The sequence below is a fragment of the Mustela nivalis genome, assembly GCF_964662115.1.
Source record: "Mustela nivalis genome assembly, contig: HAP1_SCAFFOLD_2559, whole genome shotgun sequence".
Classification (NCBI taxonomy): Eukaryota; Metazoa; Chordata; class Mammalia; order Carnivora; family Mustelidae; genus Mustela; species Mustela nivalis.
The window spans coordinates 35,138-56,218 of NW_028134106.1; the positions used below are offsets into that span (position 1 = coordinate 35,138).

General features: G+C 37.1%; 1 protein-coding gene across 1 annotated transcript; it reads left to right on the top strand.

Annotated features, from left to right (window-relative positions):
- Nucleotides 1-1,347: 1,347 nt before the first annotated feature.
- LOC309858474 (myotubularin-related protein 13-like) lies at nt 1,348-20,402 on the top strand (the record flags this gene model as incomplete). Its single annotated transcript, XM_082751152.1, has 9 exons — nt 1,348-1,524; nt 6,164-6,426; nt 8,590-8,762; nt 9,582-9,655; nt 11,167-11,362; nt 14,205-14,332; nt 15,774-15,949; nt 17,886-18,031; nt 20,204-20,402. Coding segments are annotated over exons 2-9 (1,316 nt in total), but the record flags the coding sequence as incomplete, so codon positions are not given.
- Nucleotides 20,403-21,081: the final 679 nt, after the last annotated feature.

Genomic DNA, 21,081 nt, shown 5'->3' on the forward strand with positions numbered 1-21,081 from the left:
ACTTGCTTCTCAGCCTTTTGGCTAAGATCAAGTGGAAAGAAGTCAGTTTATTAAATTGCTTTAAAAGAAAACACATCAGAAACTTTAGTTCTACTCAATTCCAAAAAAAAAATAAAATGGACAAAAAGGATGTTCGTTGAGAATGTTACCTGCTGTTTCCTGAGAAATGATGGATTAAAAAAGTTTTGAAACATCTTTAATCTTTAGAGATGAAAGTAAGAGCTGTGGAAAGATGGTTTAAATCATTAACTGAAACTTGACAATATGAATCATATGTAGAAGCAAAAATACAATGTTAATTAAAATCATATCAGATCTTCAGTGCAGAATATTACTTTGAGAAACAAAATCCTAAAATGCAGAAAAAAACAGCAGTGCTAATTAGTATTTATTTTATGATGCTCTTTTGCAAGACAATTCAGTATAGAAAAAAGAGCAGGGGTTTTGGAACCAAGCAAACTTTAGGCTTAAAAACCAGCTTTACTACTTATGTAACTTGGTATCTGACTTTAGACAATTGCTTAAACCTCCCTGAACTTCCGTTTCCTGTTCTGTAAATTGGCAATAATAATGTGCGTCTTATATTTAGTATTAAATGAGGTGTGTAAATATTTATGAAGTGCCCTAAATGCCTGCAGAGTTAGTTTTCCTTCTCTCTACTGTAAATAACAGAGTAAGGTTTGCTCTTAATTTGAAGCCCAACAGAAGTCCTGGGAAGGAAGGTATGGTTTGAGATTACCTTCCCATGACCATTTGGTGAGCAGAAAATGCCCTCAAAGCCCAGGACAGTCTGCTAGGGAGTATGTGAGGCAGGCAGTAGCCTTGGTGGGAGGTAAAGAGCTAGAGTAGGGAGGGTGTGACACTTCTTGAGTCTCAAATGCGTGATATGCCCTCATTCTGTGTGTAAGGCCGAGCTGCAGGCTCTCTCACATTTCAGTCAGTGCCCCCCAAAAATGTACTGTAGAAAAAAAATTTTAATTGTCTGAAGTTTAATGTTTAGGTTGTGATGAATTTCATTTACATATCCCAGTTGTACTAAGAGCTATCAGCTCTACAGTGTGCACAGTACAGTGCCAGGTACTTTTCATACATTCTCTAATTCATATGGTAACTTCGATTTCTAGCTATTGCTAAAATGTCCATAGAAAGACTGAGACCCTGAAGGATTCAATAGCAAGCCCAAAGTTCCAGTTAAAAATGAATAAGTTTCTGATTGCTAAGCTTGTACTGCCCTAAGATCATTGTTTAGATAAACCCTTTAATGATATCTGTGGTTAACCGTGACCCCTGTAATTTTTTGAATTGTCATGACTGTGTCGGCCCTGTGGTGATGCGTATTGTGTGTTCTCACAGAAACTGGCCCATGGAGTCAGCCAGTTTGCTTACACCTGTGTTCAGGACCACCCCATTTGGACAAATCAGCAATTTTGGGAGACAACCTTCTACAATGCAGTGCAGGAACAGGTGCGCTCCCTGTATCTCTCAGCCACAGAAGACAATCATGCCCCACATCTGAAGCGAAAGGTAAGAGAAGAAAGATACTAGTGTGGGGGCTCCTGGGTGACTCAGTGGGTTGAAGCCTCTGCCTCGGCTCAGGTCATGATCCCAGAGTCCTGGGATCAGGCCGTCTGGGCTCTCTGCTCAGCGGGGAGCCTGCTTCCTCCTCTCTCTGCCTGCTTCTCTGCCTACTTATAATCTCCGTCTCTCAAATAAATAAATAAAATCTTTAAATTTAAAAAAAAAGATACTAGTGTGGAACTGGTGTTGTGGCTTCAAGGAAAGCTTATTCAAGTATTCCCAGAGCAAAAGGAAATCTATCTATCCACTTTCTGCCACTGTGTTTGAGGTTCATCTTAGGGAGTCCTGTGGTGATCATCTTTCTTCTGTTGATTTCTGGTATTATATTTTTCCATAATAGCTTCTTAATACAGTCTTTAGCAGTGGAATTATTTTATTACATGCTAATAAATAGGAATTCTTTGGAAATGATTATAGTAAGTTAAACAGAAAAAAGAAAATGAAAATACCTGAGCAGATGTCTTTGTGCAATTAACTTTTTGAAGACGTGTCAAATTAAAGTTAAATTACTCTAATAAAAAGCTTTTGCACAGCAAAGGAAACAGTTGACAAAACCAAAAGGCAGCCAATGGAATGGAAGAAGATATTTACAAATGTCTAACCAGATAAAGGGCTAGTATCCAGTCTATAAAGAACTTCTCAAACTCAACACCAAAAAACAAATAATCCCATCAAGAAATGGGCAGAAGACATCAACTGACATTTCTGCAAAGAAGACATACAAGTGACCAACAGACACATGAAAAAGTGTTCAACATCACTAACACTGTGGTAATACAAATGAAAACCACAATAAGATACGACCTCACACCAGTCAGAAAGGCTAAGCTTAACAAGTCAGAAAACAACAGATGTTAGCAAGGATGCGAAGAAAGGGGAACTGCTGCTGGTGGGAATGCAGGCTGGTACAGCCACTCTGGAAAATAGTATGGAGGTTCCTTAAAAAGTTAAAAACAGTTGCCCCATGACCTAGCAATTGCAGTACTAGGTATTTACCCAAAGAATACAAACATAGTGATCCAAAGGAGCACCTGCACCCCAATGTTTTTAGCAGCAGTGGCCACAAATATGGAAAGAGCCCAAATGTCCATCAACAGATGAATGGATAAAGGAGATTTTATATATATATATATATATATATATATATATATATATATATATAAAGATAGATAGATAGATCTCAGTCATCAAAAAGAATGAAATCTTTACCATTTGTAACAACCTGGATGGAATTAGAGGTATTATGCAAAGCAAAATAAGTCAGCAGAGAAAGATAATTTTATATGATTTCACTCATACTTGGAATTTAAAAAACAAAACAGAGGATCATAGGGGAAGAGAGGGAAAAATAAAGTAAAATGAAATCAGAGAGGGAGACAAACCGTAAGAAACTCTTATACCAGGAAACAAACTGATGGTTGCGGGAGGGGTGGTGGGTGGTGAAATGGGGTAACTGGATGATGGAAGTTAAGAAGGGCACTTGATGTAATGAGTTCTATGTATGATATGTAACTGATGAATCACTAAACTCTACCTCTGAAACTAATAGTATATCCTATAGTAATTAATTGAATTTGAACAAAATAAACAAAAACAAAACAAAATGACTCTGAAATAAATATAAAATTCAATAGTTCTTGAAAGTATGTCAGCAATAAATCTATTTCTCCTTTTGGGAATATTCAATGTTTCCATATATTTTATCAGCATGAATTATACTTAAGAAAAATATCACAAAAATATTTTAAGATAATAAAATCAGGCATCTGGGTGGCTTAGTTGGTTTAGCATCTTGCCTCAACTGCTATTTTTAATTGACTTTATATTATGTGAGATGAATGAATTTAGAACTACATAGTACTATTCAAATATTTCTGTGTCTCATGTAATTTTAAATATTGTCTATTCTTGACAATGATAAAAATGGAAACTTTAATTAAAAAAATACCACTATCTGACATTTATCTTGTATTCGAAATTATTATTATACACTGTTAGTGTGAATTATTTACTTAATTTAATGTAAAACTCGGACTTTTCTTTCAAAACAGATACACTTGGGTATTTCCAAATACACTTGGGTAATGGGTAACTGTAACAGATGCAAATTAGTTTGAGGTCATGCTCCAGAAATATTTGGGCTAGTGTGGTGCTTTTGATAGTTTTTTAAAGCAGATATAAAGCTAACATTGATATATCTCAAAAGCATTTGTAGAGCAAACACATGTCACTGCTTCTCTGTCCTTTCTTCTAAAGAAGTCTCTCAGTGATACCTAGATTAGAGACAAGTAAAACTAGTATACTAGCTTTTCTTAGCATTTCAGCCTACTAAGAAACTCCTCTTCAAAATCCTGTTGTCAAACCATAAAAGACTCTTAATCTCACAAAACAAACTGAGGGTTGGGGGGAGTGGGTTATGGACATTGGGGAAGGTATGTGCTATGGTGAGTGCTATGAAGTGTATAAACCTGGCGATTCACAGACCTGTACCCCTGGGGCTAATAATACATTACATGTTAATTAAAAAATTAAAAAGAAAATTCCTATTGTCAGGGGCACCTGGGTGGCTCAATGCGTTAAATGTCTGCCTTCAGCTCAGGTCATGATCCCAGGGGGCTGCCCACATCTGCTCTCTGCTGAGCAGAGAGCCTGCCCCCCACCCTGCCTACTTGTGATCTCATTCTCTCTCTGTTAAATAACCAAATAAAACCTTTTTAAAAAATAAAAATAAAATCCTATTGTCAGACTCAGAAAAAAGAAAAAAGGATTTTGAGCATTGGGATGGTATGTGCTATGGTGAGTGCTGTGAAGTGTATAAACCTGCTGATTCACAGACCTGTACCCCTGGGGCTTATAATACATCATATGTTAAATAAATAAACAAACAAATAAATAAATAAATAAATAAGGATTTTGAGAAGATGGCAGCAGAGTAGGAGGGTCATAGGCTTGCCTTATCCCATAGATACAGCTAGGTAACTATCCAGCTATCCTAAATATCCCAGAAATCATTCTGAAGACTGGCAAAACCAACTCCTCAACCTAAGATAGAGAAGAGGCCACGTCAAAGAAGGTAGGAAGTGCAGAGATGAGGTTTGGGAGAGAAACAGTTCATGGCCACTGCAGTAGGGAGGGAGCCACAGTTGCATAGGAGAGTGAGAGATTACCTAGCACACAGGGGAGTGCATGGGGAAAACAAATTCCCATAGCATTTGGCTTAGAAAGTAAGAGGGTCCAAATTTCATGAGTTCTTGCAACCAGCAGGGCTTAAAACCTGGAGTTTTAAAGGTCAGTGGACTTCAAAAGCCAAACTATGGAAAGAGCCCAGATGTCCACTGACAGATGAATGAATAACGATGTGATGTATATACACCCTGGAAGACTGCTCAGCTACCAAAAAAATGAAACCTTGCCATTTGTAACAACATGGATGGAACTAGAGGGTATTATGCTAAGGGAAATAAGTCAGTCAGAGAAAGACAACTATCATATGATCTCTCTTACATTTGGAATTTAAAAAACAAAACAGAAGATCATAGGGGAAGAGAAGAAAAAATAAAACAAGATGAAATCAGAGAGGGAGACAAACTGTAAGAGACTCTTAAGCATAGGAAATGAACTGAGATTGCTGGAGGGGAGGGGAGTCCCGGCATAGGGTAACTGGGTGGTGGACATTAAGACAAATGATGTAGTGAACACTGGGTACTATGTAAGACTGATGAATCACGGACCTCTACCTCTGAAACCAATAATACATTATATATTAATTAAATTTAAATTAAAATAGATAATGTTTTAAAAATATGCCAAAAAAATTCTCGGCCCAAATAAAATATAAATACATAAATAAAAATAAAATTTAAAACTTGATAAAAAATAAAATAAATGGGGGCCTGGGTGGCTCAGTTGGTTGAGTGGCTGCCTTCGGCTCAGGTCATGATCCCGGAGTCCTGGGATTGAGTCCCACATCGGGCTCCCAGCTCTGTAGGGAGTCTGCTTCTCTCTCTGATTTTCTCCCCTCTCATGCTGTCTCTCACTCTCTCTCTCCCAAATAAATAAAATCTTTTTTAAAAATGAAATAAAATAAAATAGATTCCATTGTTATACCTATGTCCTGATAGTATTTGACTCCCACATTTACCAGGATATCTAGCTCTATTTTTTGTGACTTTTGTCATTCTGTCTTCTCCTCCCAAAGAACAGAAGAGAAGAAACATATCAGAATATTAGTAAATACTACTGGACCTACATTCATTTATACATTTTTCCCGTCGACAGTTTATTATAACTAGCTGTTTGAAAGGAACAGGGCCATAGAGATAAATAAATGCAGTGAAATGTTCGAAGTAAAAGGCTTTGCTGCTACTTCCTTGGATTTAGCACATTGTTCCACTCAAGTCCAGCTGGAGCTGGCAGGAAAAAGAAGAGTTGATTTTGTTCTGTTGTTATTGTTATGTTTTATTTTTATATTTTCTTTCTCTTTTTTTTGGTGACATGGGTATTTAATAGATGGGTAATTGAAACATGTTCCATGATTTGTGAAACCTGGGTCATGGATTTACATTGTTTTGCTTCATTTTTTTAGGAGAAGCTTCCAGATGACCGGAATCAGGAGAAGACAGCAATGGACCTGGCAGCTGAGCAGCTACGCCTTTGGCCTTCTCTGAGCAAAGCAACTCAGCAGGAGCTGGTGCAGCGTGAGGAAAGCACTGTTTTCAGTCAGGCCATTCATTTTGCAAACCTCATGGTCAACCTGCTAGTTCCACTGGATACGAGTAAAAACAAGCTCCTGAGAACGTCGGCACCAGGAGACTGGGAGAGTGGAAGCAACAGCATTGTCACGAACAGGTACCAAAAAGCGCACATCCAGAGACCCTCCTGTTCTTCGCTTAACAGACTAAATAAAGTATTTGGGGCAAATACTGCTATACGTATTTCAAAATTTTAAGCATTTGCCTTACCTACAGAGCTGCTCAACTCTTTTTTTTTTTCCAACTTCATATAAAAGACCTTCACTTCATCTGATTGTTCGTAACCACCTCCCACAGTCTCTCTTCTTTCATGACCTAATTTTTTCGGCTGTCTCACCCACTACTGATCAAGCCCTTCAGTTACTTTCTGCCATAGCAATTTACAGAGAGCACTCTGGAAAATTACAAATTCATTAGTAACTTTTTGTTTCTGGGGCCTCCTTTTTTCAGTGTGTGCATTGCATTTGTCTATAATCACGTCCACAACCGTACCTTGCTCCCGACCCGACATGGACTTCCAGTGCCATTAAGAATGATGGACTACAAGACCTAACAGGATTTGGCTCTTGACGACTGCTCTGACTTTATTTCCTGTCATTCTTCTGTCAAGAAAAGGTCTCCCTGCTAATGCTAATCCTCAAACACTCTAAACATAATACCGCCTCAGGGTCTTGGTATTTCTTCCCACAATCTGGAATAGACTCCCTGAAACAGTCACAAGAATCACTCCCTCACTTCACTTAATTCTCTGCTCAAGTGCCATCTACCTAGAGAGGTCTTCCTTACTTCCCTATCTTAAGTTGCACAGACATCATTCTTTGTCCTACCTTGCATTTTTTTTTCTTTCATGGCACTTTCCACAACCTGATTTGTTTTCGTATATTTGCTTATTGTATGACTCATTCATTGCTGTACCCCCAGCTCTTTGCATGTAGTACATACCCAATAAGTAGTTGGTTGAACATATGATGAAATGAATGAATTCATGAACTGCTTACCCAACAGAAGTGATGTTCTAACCTCTTAGGTCTTCAGTGATACTCTAACATGCTGGTAGTTCTTCTAACTCTTATAAATCCTTCTCAGGCTCTTTCAGGCAGCTTCTCTTCTCCCCCATTCTCAGTCCCCTTTCCACACACTTCATACTCTCTTAGAAACTCATCCACAGCCCACATCTCTGACCCCAACCTCTCAATCTCTCTATCCCAGATACTTTATTTTTGTCAAGAATACCCGAGAGCTTCTAGTCTTCCAGGCTAAACAATTTTTTGTTGTTTTAAAGTCATCCTTTTACACTATGCAGTCAACTGCACAGGTCTCTTATTTCCTCCTACAGAGAAGTTATTTTATGTGAACAATATAGCCTAGGCCTTCATTGCTTCAAACTATAGATGACCAAGCTCCTTGAAAGTCTATGTAGTGAATGGCTAAGACACTTAAGTCCTTTAATGCTCTGGGATGGTGTGAGGCCATATTCACGGTTTAGCTTTACCTTAAGACTGATTCAGCTAATGTAGTTGGATTTGGAGGAAAGAGAACTAAGTAGTTTAGAACAAACAAAGGAGTCTTTTCCATGATGAGCAGTCTAAAAGAAGGCATAGGAGGCCAGAGTGTTTGTCGAACAGTGGAAACTGAATAAGCAGCAAAGACAGGGATTGCGCTTTCACATCCATTATTTCAAATTCATTCCCTTCTGTTGCTTGATTTTATCATGTACAGAAGACTGATAGCTTCAAAGTGTCTAAAAGTGCTGTGGTTCACTCAAAGAGACAAATATTGGCAACAGAAAGGCTCGCAGGACAGTTTGGTTCTTCCATTTGAAACAATATGCTATTTTCTGGGAAAAGTTCTTTCACTTCGCCTACCAGGGAACATGTCTCCTAGTTCTCAAAGGCCAAAGATAGCAATATTACTTTGTCTGGTTCTGTGTGGTAATTAACTTGAGAGAACAGGTTTTTGGTTTTGTTTTGTTTTTTTTGTTTTTTTTTTAGAAGTTTCAAGTATCAGATAATAAATGAAAGAGTCTGTTTTTGCTTTAGTTTCTGTGGTTCCTGAGTTTCTTTTTAGGAGAATGACAGAGGTATTTCTTACAAAAATAAGTCTGGGTCCAAAGGACAATGCCCGACAGTAGCTTTCAAATGTAGGCAAATAGAATCTCCTAATGTAGGCAGATTTAAATTTCTGTCAAAATTAACGGTGATAGAATAGTCATTTGTTACATTTGATTACTAACCATGATTTCTTTCCTTGATTTTCTCAGTATTGCAGGAAGCGTAGCTGAGAGCTATGATACAGAAAGTGGGTTTGAAGATTCAGAGAATAATGACATCGCCAATTCTGTTGTGCGATTCATTACCCGATTTATTGACAAGGTTTGCACAGAGAGTGGAGTTACTCAGGATCACATCAAGAGCCTTCATTGCATGATACCAGGTAACCAACTTACAGATATTAGAGAAAAAGAATATTGGAGATAATTGAGTAAGAATTGTTTTAGGGATCTATTTTTTTCAGCATAACACCTACAATACTTGTCTTTTGTGTAGTTTAGTGTGCCATTTTATGTTCTGATTAATTTTTTTAATATTTCTAAATTATGGTAAGATATATATAATGTAAAATTTGCCACTTGAAGCTATTTTAAGTGTAGAATTCACTGATGTTAATCACATTCACAGTGTTGTGCAGTCATTACCACTATCCTTTACCAAAAACTTTTTTATCACTGAATACACACTCTACCCATTAAGCCCTAACTCCCGTTCTCCATCTCTTTAGTCCCTGGTAAGCTCTATATCTCTATGAATTTGCCTATTCTAGATATTTCTTATAAGTTAAATCATACAATATATGTTCCTTTGTGTCTGGCTTCTTTCACTTAGCATAATGTTTTCTAAGTTCTTCCATGTTGTAGGAGGTATCAGAATGCCATTCATTTTTATGGCCAGATACTATTCCATTGTATGGATATACCACATTTTGTTTATCCGTTCAACTGTTGGTGGACATCTGGATTGTTTCTGACTTCTAACTACTATGAATATCCACATACAAGTATTTGTTTGAGTGCTTATTTTTGATTTTTTAGGTATGTACCTAGGAGTGGAATTGCTACATCATATGGTAATTCTGTGTTTAACTTTTTGAGGAACCACTAAACTGTGATTAGTTTTTAATTCTAAAACATTCAGAATTTATATTAATTCTGCTTATTTTGTTCTCTTTTATTTTGAATACCCTGACTTATCCTAGGAATTGTAGCTATGCACATTGAGACCCTAGAAGCAGTACATCGAGAGAGTAGAAGACTCCCACCTATACAGAAGGTAATTATTCCAACTGTATGCTTTCAGGTTATAACATCTCTTCTTAAAAACAGCAACAATACACTTTTGTGCCCCAGAAAGCACCTTCTCCTAACCTTTTACAGAGACTCCACTTTTAATGATACATTAAACTTTCAGAGGAGTTTACCAGGTAGATCCTCATAAAACAGATACTGAAGGAGAATAGTAGATTCAACAAAGGAGCCATAATAGCCTCTTGTTGAGTCTATTTTTATAGGCAGGGCATAAATTATGAACATTCTAACTTCCAAGCCCAAGACAAGATTTTATGCCCTGCCCACTTCCAGAAAAAAAGGACTTAAGGCAATTACCATAAAAATACCAGGTTCCTGAATCTGTTTACATTGTAAGCATACCTCCCAAGCATCTGGGAATCTGGGAAGTTTATTAAAAATTGAGAGTCCTGAACCCCACCCCAGCCTCCTGAATTGGAGTTCCCTGAGACTTGGTCTGGGAATCTATACTTTCAAATACAAGCCTCCCAGATGATTATTTTGCAGCTAATCTGGCACCAGTCTGTGGACTAGTGTCGGGACTTACCTCTATACCAGAACTATTAAAAATAAATTCAAAGGAAAAATCAGAAGGCAGATGGATAGGAAAGATATTTCTATGAGAAATTGAATATCATTATAACTTTGGCTTTACATTTAGCTCTGAGCTTCCTAGAGCCAACAAAAAGAATAGTACTGATTTATATAGTTTTTATTGCTTAGTAAAAAGTAAGCGTATTAGATCTTCAGGAGAGGTGATTTTTTTTTTCCTAGCACTGTTATCTCCAGAGGAGTGTATCAGGTGGTTGTACATTTCCCAAGATGTGTAAATGTTCATTACTTGGCCAGTTTTTGTGTTAATCTTCAATAAAGGCCAAGAAGGGCAGATCCTTTCAAAGATGCATCTGTTTTTCTAATTATTTGTTTTTTTAAGTTTATAGAAGTAACAGTGTTCTTTGTATAAAATTAAATTATTAAAGAAATACACATTAAACAAGGTAAAAGTCCTCCATGGTCTTTCCAACTCCACCTCACCTCTTCCTTTAACCATGATAGTACCACCTTTAACAGTTTAGTCCATATTCTCACCATTTTTCCTTTTTCCAAAAAGAGGGAATTATAATATACATACTGGTTTACAGCTTCCTTTTTTTACTTGACAGTGTACCCTTGATATCTTTGTATTTTAACACATACAGATCTAGGTAATGGTTGCAAAATGTTCCATTGAACAGATATTTTAAACATCTTAGTAATTTCCAATGATTTTACTGTTAATAATAAAGAATCTTAAAAAAAATAAATAAACGAACAAAGGATCTTTTCACATTTGGATACAAAAACGTCATTTCTGCCTCTTCCCTAATCTGTTTTCTCGTTTTGGCTACTTAAGCAGTCTGACTTGGGTTTTTTAGATCTGCAACTGAAAAGATAACTTTGGTGTAAGTGTTAGAAACCCCGCAAGATTTGTGTTTGAAATACTTTCTCTGTTATTAGCCCAAGATTCTTAGGCCTGCTCTCCTGCCAGGAGAAGAAATCGTCTGTGAAGGTCTTCGAGTCCTGCTAGACCCTGATGGAAGAGAAGAAGCTACTGGAGGCCTTCTTGGAGGCCCTCAGCTCCTGCCAGCAGAAGGAGCCTTGTTCCTTACCACATATAGAATTCTTTTCAGGGGGACTCCCCATGATCAGCTAGGTATGACTCATATTATGCCATCAGAATATGGATATCCATGTGCTGCTTGAGGTTTTGGTTCCATTTGTGTGCAGTAATTTGCAGATCATTTCAAATTCAAAGAAAGCCTATTGTCACCAAGTAGTTTTTAGAGTCCTTTGTCTGTCAAAGCTAATGATTATTTGGATTTTAAAGTCTTATTTAAAGAACCAAGGGTATCTTCTAAACAGTACATCAAGGGTTCATTCACTGAAAAAATCAGAATTTCATGAGGTTTATTCACTGAAACAATCATAATTTTATGAGGTTTATACACTGAAACAATCAGAATTTCATGAGGCAGTATATTGTGACTTAGGGATATTCACAGTATAAAGCTGCTAACGAGGTCTCCTGCCGATTTGTCCCACCTTTCTGAGTCGCATAGTTAACTGCAAGTTTCGTAGTTAACTGCAAGGTTCAGGTCTTCCAGACATATGATTCCTTTTGTGGAAAGATATGCTAAGCATCATAGGGTTGTACAGCACTAACTAACCCCACTTCCTCTTGTCACATTTCAACTAACCTCATTTCCCTTTTGGCAGACAACTTCCATTCACTAAACTCCCTCAATTTCTATTTCCATATTCTACTACTCTGTGTACTCTTCCATATTAGAAAGGAATAGCATGCCCTATCAAGTCTGAATTATCTTTTTAAAATCACTGTAATCTCTAAACTCTTTTGATTGATGGGAAGAGCGTAAAACATTCAGGCTAGAGCTGTTGCTCTCTAAATAAGAAGCTCAGATTCAGACTGCTGTTGGCTAATTGTGATATCTTAAGTCCCCTGACCTCTCTTCCAAGTTTTAGTTTCCCCTTTTATAAAACTAGGGTATTGGGCTTGATTGGTGATAATTCGGTGGTTCTCAGCCTTGACTACATATTTGAATTGTCAGAAAGCTTAAAAAAAAAAAAAACTACCAATCTGGGCCCAACCCTCACACAGTTGAATTAATACTTGGAATAGGATTCTAGGAATGGAAAGACCCAGGCATCTGTGCGTTTTTAAGCCCCAGAAGTGGTTCTAATACATAGTAAGGATTGAGAACCATTGAGAAAAATGGTCACTAAGTTCCTTCCTCATCTGCAATTTTTCAATCAGTAACATTTGATGAGATGTACTATATGTGCTGTACATTTTGTTAGTGGACTTTAGGTGTATAAAATGTAGTATCCTTAAAATCTCACAGTTGCGTAATTCCTCTGATGGATAGAATCAAGATGGTCTATTGTCTTATTCATAAAAGAGTGCTTACCATGTAATTTTTTAAAATCTCATAAAATTTAATAATCAAAATGAATCTATGGACATAGTTGTATTCATTTGGAAAAGAGAGAAAATGGAGCAAAATTTTTCAGCCCTCTCCTGCCATATCACCACACATAAATTATATTTGTATTTGAAAGCAAATGTAATTTTAAAAGAAACTAAATATCTATACTTAAAATTTCCTTTGTACTGTGGCTTGTGAGCTTAGTGGCCACAAACATATATTCTGGGGATATATAAGATATTTGGTCACTTAAGTTGTTCTTGTTTATTTCCTTTTAAAAAAATCAAAACCATACTTAGTATAAAGGCTTATATTGTTCTCTTGTTTTTTCCTGTCAATTTTGGGGTTAATTTTGCATTTTAGGGAAATGCAAAATTTTTTATTTTTTATTTTTAATCAGAGAAAGCCTTCTTATTGCCTCTTTCATTTCTCTTTTTAAATTTCTAATTTAAAATATCTCCTTTAGTGACACCTAGAAATCTGATGATTTTATGTGTATTGTATAAGTATAGGTTGTTTCTGTATAAATTCTGTATACATCCTAATTTAGTTTAGCCTCTGGATATGAGCTCAGCATAAGAGGATAATCAGAATTTTCTAGGTTAGGAGTTGATAGATCCAGGAAATGAGAAATTCTGATGATGATAAGTAGATGTATGGGTGAACTCATAAACCTAGTTCACTTCTCACCCATCTGCCTCACTAGCCAAGGCGCCTTGCTCATTGCTGTTCCTGGTCTTTCACTTGTACCACTGCCTGAATTTCCCTCCTCTCCCCCTCTGCAGATCTAAGCCTACGCTCTCTTCAAACCTCACCTTCCCTCTCACTTCCTCCAGGAATCATTCTCTAGCCATCTAGCTCGCAGAAATCTTCTCCCTTTCTGAAATATTTAAATCTCTGTTCCCTCAAACTTAGGAGCTAATGGCATGTTATATTCAGCATGTGACTCTCCTCTCCCAGGGGCATCTTTGAACTTTCCAAGTGAGGCTTTGCATGTACTACTTATTTTCTAGGCTTGCATCTTCACAACCTCTAGTAGTTGATAATTATTTACATTTTCCCTTCCTTGCTTTAATATTTAAATTTTTAAAACTCTTCAGCCTACACTTAGTCCTGTATCTTCTGAAGGCACAAATACATGATACAGCACCTTTTATCATATATAGAAACACATTTTAAAAATCTTTTCTCTTTTGCTTTATACTTACATTAAATGTCATGGATGCCTTTAAGATTAAAAATCTTTAAGATTGCCTTAAACCAGGTGATCTGGTGTGGCACACAGCCGTTTGGAGAAGTAGAAAGAATGAAGGCGAGCAGACTGGGATGGTTCATTCACTCCAGGAAAGGATCATGTCTCAGGAGTGAATTGCCATGCAATAAAATCAATGAATGTGATTCTGGAATCATGGCATTTTCTCACTGCATTCCTGGGCATCAGCCTCTCCTGATACATTTTGTTAGCAGAGGCTGATAAAATGAGAAGCAGGGATTCTATAAATAAGCAATAAAATGCTGTTGCTGAGTCTGTGTCCTTCTTTCCTGTAGTTGGTGAGCAGACAGTTGTGCGGAGTTTTCCTATTGCCTCCATCACCAAGGAGAAGAAGATTACCATGCAGAACCAGCTGCAGCAGAACATGCAAGAGGGACTACAGATTACATCAGCATCTTTTCAGGTATTAAGAAAGGGAGCCAGGGAACCTGGATGGCTCAGTGGGTTAAAGCCTCTGCCTTTGGCTCAGGTCATGATCCCAGGGTCCTGGGATCCACCCTTGTGCTGAGCTCTCTGCTCAGCAAGGAGCCTGCTTTTCCCCTCCCTCTGCCTGCCTCTCTGCCACTTGTGATCTCTGTCTGTCAAATAAATAAAATCTTTCCAAAAAAATTTTTTTTAAAGGGAGCCACCATTTCTCTACTATTTAAGAGTCTTCTACAAACGATGTGGCTACTTTCTGTGGTAATGGACTCAGACGTTAGAGGATGAGGATCAGAGGGTCTGAGAGGGTAATCTTCAACTGAGTAAACCTGAATCATTCTGTATTTAATCCCTCACTTCCTGAACCCCTTGGCCAACTGAGTACCAACAGGTATCTGTCAATAATTAGTGATCTTAGAAATTCAGACACATACAGTTGGCTCTTGTTCTCTGCCAAGTCATACCTTTGTGTTTGATAAAGGCTTTAGAGAGAAAACAATTCTCTTGGCACCTGTTTCAGAAGGAAATGCCCTATGGCACTTCTGTGGAAGAGATAAAACTCTTAAGAATTATAGTCAGGGCTAAAGTACTATTGGTACTAACTAAATAGCTTTTAATTAAGCAGAGGATTTTCTAGGGAGCTTTAAACATATCAGAACTTGTGGAATTACTGATAAAAGCAGACATGGGAAGAGTGATCTTCTTTTAGATTTTCCTTTTTACAGTTCTTAGTCTATAAAATTTTGCTCTTCCTATTTTTATGCCTTGTCTCTGACTTCTCAGATTTTTGAGGGCGCCATTTCTTGCTGCATTTCTTCCAGCCACCCCTAGGACCTCCATGTGCTCATTGTGTGAAATGTGAGGTTACTGATCTCTAGGCTCCAGACCTACTCCCCATCACCTGGGGGCAGGGACCACCCGGGGATTTCTTCACTGGTTCACCTGCCAGAGGACTCTAAACTGGAATATTGCCTGCTATCTTGCTTAGGATTCTAGTCAAGCAGACTTTTTCTTACTAGATTTATGGTAATTCTGGGTAAGAAGAAGCTTCCTTAGGCCAAATTCCCCATCTAGAGCCAATAGTTGAAAAAAAAGAAAGACATGTTTCCTTATTCAGACACTGTAAGTTAATTTCTCTATCCCATCATAGAAAAGGTAGTCTTAAAGAAACCCAACTTCAAGATACATGATTTTCCTTGCCAGTGAACCATCTATGACAAGTATACCTTTCTGAGCCCTTTGTAAAAAAAAATTTTTTGAGCCCTTTTTTTAAATAAAAAATTATATTACATGATATCCAAGGTCCCCTCAACCTCTGGATTTCTGCCATTTAGTATTAACTTTCTGGTATTTCAATAACTTGGGAGGATGTTATCTGGAAATCCTTAATTAATCCTGAGGTATTTTCTCTCTTTTCTTTCTAGTTGATTAAAGTAGCGTTTGATGAAGAAGTGAGTCCAGAGGTAGTAGAGATCTTTAAGAAACAGCTAATGAAGTTCCGTTATCCTCAGTCCATTTTCAACACCTTTGCTTTTGCTGCTGGACAAACTACCCCACAAATAATTTTACCCAAACAGAAGGAAAAGAACACATCCTTCCGGTAAGAAGACAGTCAAGTTTCTTCATTTCAGCCTTTTCATAACTCCCCGACAGGGGAAGTGACCTCTCCTTTGTGTCAGTGTATACGTGACTGCTGTTTTTGTTTGCCATTCTGTGAAGCCCATTGGACATAGCTCGGAAAGTTATGGAGCAGTAGCATTGATGTGTGGAGCAAGTTTCAAAAACTAAATGCTATAAGAGGTTTTGACCAATATGTCCATTGCTCATAATATATTTTTTTGAATGTGAAACTCTGTTCCCCCTTTTTCCCATCTTGATTCCTTTCTAACTGGCTTTGAGCAGGCCCTTCAGTTTTCTTTGATATCCAGACCTAGTAGACAGTTTTGCTTTGATCTAGAGATGGTAGCCTTTGTTTTTTCTTTTTCTGTAACTTTTTGTTTTGGTTTAGTTTCAAATTTACAGAAAAGTTGCAACATAACACAAAGAATTCCTATATACCATTTACCTAGATACAATTGTTTATGTTTTGCTCCACTTTTTAATCATTTTCTCTCACATATGTATTTTTTCTAAACCATTTGAATTATATACATAATACTCCTTTATCCTTAAATATATTGATACGTATTTTCTAAGAACAAACCATGGTATATAACCAGGAAATTGAATTGGTATATAACTTATATCTAATCCAGCATCCTTGTTCAAATTGCTGATAATCCTTTATAGCTATTTTTTTTTTTTCTGCCTAGTACAGGATCCATTCCAGGATCAGACATTGCATTTAGTTGTCTTATTTCTTTGTGGGACCCCTTGTTTTCTGAAAATTTTTAGTAATTTATGTTGAAACTTTTGCGTTTCGGTTATTACAAAATAACAATTGCTTAAAATTTATCTTCAATTAGTAATAAAATATAGGGGCCAAAAGCTCAGTTCATTCACTATTAATCACTTAGAATTTGGGCATCTGCCAGTACAAATTACATATTAGGGAGTATTCTGCAGACTTTGGAGAAGAGCCCTTTTCTTTGCTAGAAATGGGGTATGCTGGAGGTTATAGAAGAGTTGAGGTTCCAGACAGTGTGTCATTACTAAATTGCATAGCTGACCACCTGTACCATAGTTCCCTGGTAAGTGAAGGGGCCCATGGAGATCCAGAAATGATACACTGAAACATGAGCAGCTTCCTAGGCATTTACAGCAGCGAGCCAGACATCCTGTCTTTGCAGGATGGAGTCACAGGGGAGCCTGTGACATCTCTTATTCCAACCCTCTATGGAAGATATGAAGCTTTTATGGCATTTTATGTTTAGAATCTATGGACTGTGGGAGGAAATACACACACACACACACACACACACACACACATAAAATCAACGTTTTCTGTATCAAGCTTAATCTATCCAGCTACAAGATAGATATCGCAATTTTAAGATTTAAAACAACTCAGAATTGTCTTGAGTATGTAAAGGTTTACAGTGTCAGAAGGCAGGACACCACACATACATACTTACATATGCTAAATGTAATTCTTACATGATCTCAAAGAAAAGCCTATGAGTTAGTAGAAAGAGTTTGAATTAGTAGAGAGTGGAGCAGACAGGCTTCCATGAAGGAGGACTTCTACCAGCAGTTTGTGGGAGCTGGTGGAGGAGGTGGCATGGGTAACCAGAGTACATTAAGGGGCATGTTTGACCAAAAGTCCAACTGAGTTTAGATTTGGAATAAGTAGCTTATGTGCTACTCTGGGTTCTTGCACTTTTTGCCTTCAGCTGTCCTGATGATAACAGTGTTTTATAGGAAATTAGTCTCTGCCATATACAAAATGATCTAAAAAGGAGAGACTTACTGAAGGGCTCCGTAATCCTAGTAGCTGTGGGTGTAGAAAAGGAATAAGTTGAGCTGTGTAGGTGTCAAAAAATGTAAATGATGTCCTCATATTAAATTGATGGCCTCTTTGGTTTTATGACTTACAGCACCTTCTCAAAAACAATTGTGAAAGGTGCCAAAAGGGCAGGGAAAATGACAATTGGGCGGCAGTATTTATTGAAGAGGAGGACAGGGACAATTGTGGAAGAGAGAGTGAATCGTCCTGGATGGAATGAAGAAGATGATATATCAGGTATGTGAGAACTCCTTTTTTCCTTCATGAATTGGTTTTATTCTTTCCTCTTATGAGTAAGAATAAGAATCTCGGATGTAGTTGTCCTTAAATTTTGACTCACAAGAACCTAGATCTCATAAGAAGAGTGGAGGGCACTTACCAGCTTCTCAAAATAGGTGGGGGGGAGTTATTTTCCCAAATTCCATTGTTCAGAAAAGGTTTTGCTGAATTATGCTTCTCTCTTACTAAATCCACAGAGCTCATTGGCCATTGTTACATGGGTCTCATCAAAGGGAGAAAGAAAGAAACCCAGTGCATGGGAAATTTAGGTAGAAAGTAACCCCCTGTACCTTATTGTTACACAGTAAGAATAAGGAAACAAGGACATTGGATATTCAAAATTAAAGATTTGGGTTTGGGGTAAGAACATTGTGGGTACTCTGAATCAAAATGAGGGACCAAAGATGAAGAGATTCTTAGATGGTAAGAAAAAAAAGGGCAGAGTCTGAGAAGCTGAGATACCTCTTGGTTGGGAAAATACAGGCAGGAAACCAGTCACAAAATTTCTTATTGACTGTTCTCTGTTCCTTAAACCACTATGGATTATGTCTATGGAATTAACACTAGGGAAAATTCTGATCTAACAGGAGGCAGGATGCCTTTGTACATTTTTTCTTTTCAGGATCTTAGAGTCAATCACCAGTAACTACAATACTACTACTTCTAATAATAACAAGGACGTTTTGAAGAAAGAAACCTCATATTTAGAAAGATCACTGGCTAAAGATCTCCTTTTCAATATGTGTACCTACGTACTTGGAGAGCAACGAAAAGACCCACGATCGCATTACTGGAATGACCATTTTTTGGAACCCTGGCCTCCTTACAGTCACATAGAAAGCCATAAAAACATTACCCATGGGTATTTGACTCCTCTAATTTGAAGTTTTTATGATTACATGGACGAAAACCTATTATTTGACATTTATTCCACCAAAAGACCGAATTAAATAATGCTCTTCGCTCCTCTGAAAATAAAAAGCCAACACAAAACCTTTAGTTGATGGCGTATTTGCATTGTGAAGTTCACAAAGTAAAACACAAAGTCTTTTATATTTGTAGGTATAAACTGTTAAATGGTTTATTTTTTTCTTTAAATGGAAGAGAGCCATATAATTCCCTTTGACATTAGAACTTTGAGTACATATCCAAAAATTCTGAAACCTTAATTAGACTTCTCTCACTGTAGAAATAAATAAGAAAGTAAATTAGGCAGTTTTTAACATGGATTTTTTTTTTTTTAAAGTTAGAACATTCAGTACCAATTAGGAATGTTGGGTTTTTTTTTTTTCTTAAATCCTCCCTAAAATGCTTATTATTGGGCAAATCCTTCCACATCTAAAATCTTAAGGGATTCTGTAACCTGTGATTGCAAAATTATGAGGGAGTTTCCCATGTATACCACATCCTCTGACAAAAATATTTTCCACAAAAAAAGTATAACCTCTTAATATCTCTCTAAGACAGGTCTTTTCCCATGAGTGAACTTCTGCCTAATCTAGAAATTTCTAGTAAAAGTTTATGTTCTGAAAAGTTAACTGAAACCTGGATGATAAAGTTTTATAGTGATCATATTAAAGATAAATTTTACTATGGGTTAACCTCTAACAAAATTTGAATGTTTATTTTATAGAGTCCTAAATAGAAATCACTATACTTTGGCATTAATAAGCAAGCCTGATTGAAAACAGAAAAATATGGCTAATGAATTCAAAATTGTATTATTTTTAGAAATTTTGAGTTAATTGCCCTAGCATTTTTACAAGTTTATTTATTTATTTATTTAAGTAATCTCTGCGCCCCGTGTCGGGCTCAAACCCACAATCCCAAGATCAAGAGTTGCTTCATCTTCCAGCTGAACCAGCCAGACATGCCCCTGGCATTTTGAGTTTATTTTCCCTGACATTTTGAGCTCCTGATATTTTATTTCCTGACTGTCCATTACTATTTTAATTTATGTTTGAACATAAGGATTCTTCAAAGAATTAACTGGATTTAATTTATGATATACATAGTGCCTGTAACCCTAATACAAACCTCTCTTGGTTTAAGAATCCTCTTCAAAAGGAAGCTTCTAATCCTCTACTTTGAGCCATATCATTTTTTCAAAATCTGTTTCTGCCTTCACAATTTCAGATGATAGTGAACTCCCCACCAGTACCACTCTGAAGGCGTCAGAGAAGTCTACAATGGAACAGTTAGTGGAAAAAGCATGTTTCAGAGACTATCAGCGTTTAGGTCTGGGAACCATAAGTGGCAGCTCTTCTCGCTCAAAACCAGAGTATTTTCGAATCACTGCCTCCAATAGGATGTATTCACTCTGCCGGAGGTAAGTCTGTTAGTGGGCTCCAAAAGACACCCTAACTTTCTTCTATTTTGTCTTGAATGGGCTATTTGTCACCATAACCCAGACAGAGAAAAATACCAGAAAATCAGGAGCAAGATCTCCAGGGGTATGTGTGTTTAAGGGACACTTTTTAACAGCATGAGCAAGCATCTCCTTGGCATTCTCAGAAGTGTAATTACATCGATGAATAGTGCCTAGATTAGAATGAAAGGTGAAAGGTGAAAGGTAAAAAGTTTTTGTCACCTTTATGATTTTGTTTGTCTTTCTCCTTGCATTTGCATCTTTTCTACCATGCCTGAAGATAAATGAACTTGAAATAAAAATAGGACTTTCCCTCTCTTTAAAGGGCCAGATAGTACACATTTTCAGTTTTGCAGACCATATGGTCTCATTGCCCCTACTCTGCCACAAAAGCAGCCATAGATGGGAAATAAATGAATGGGTGGGGCCTGTTTTGGCACACACTGTATTTGTTGACCCAAGTGTAGGCAGGGTGTTCTTATGCTGTCTAATTAGAATATTTTCACAGGTATTAGAGAATGTAAATGAACATGTTTTCTTCTGTTCTTGCCATCTCTCACTGTTTCCTATATCAGTTAAGTTCTGTTCCATGCTTTATATTTATATTTATATTTATATTTATTAAAACTACATTTCCACC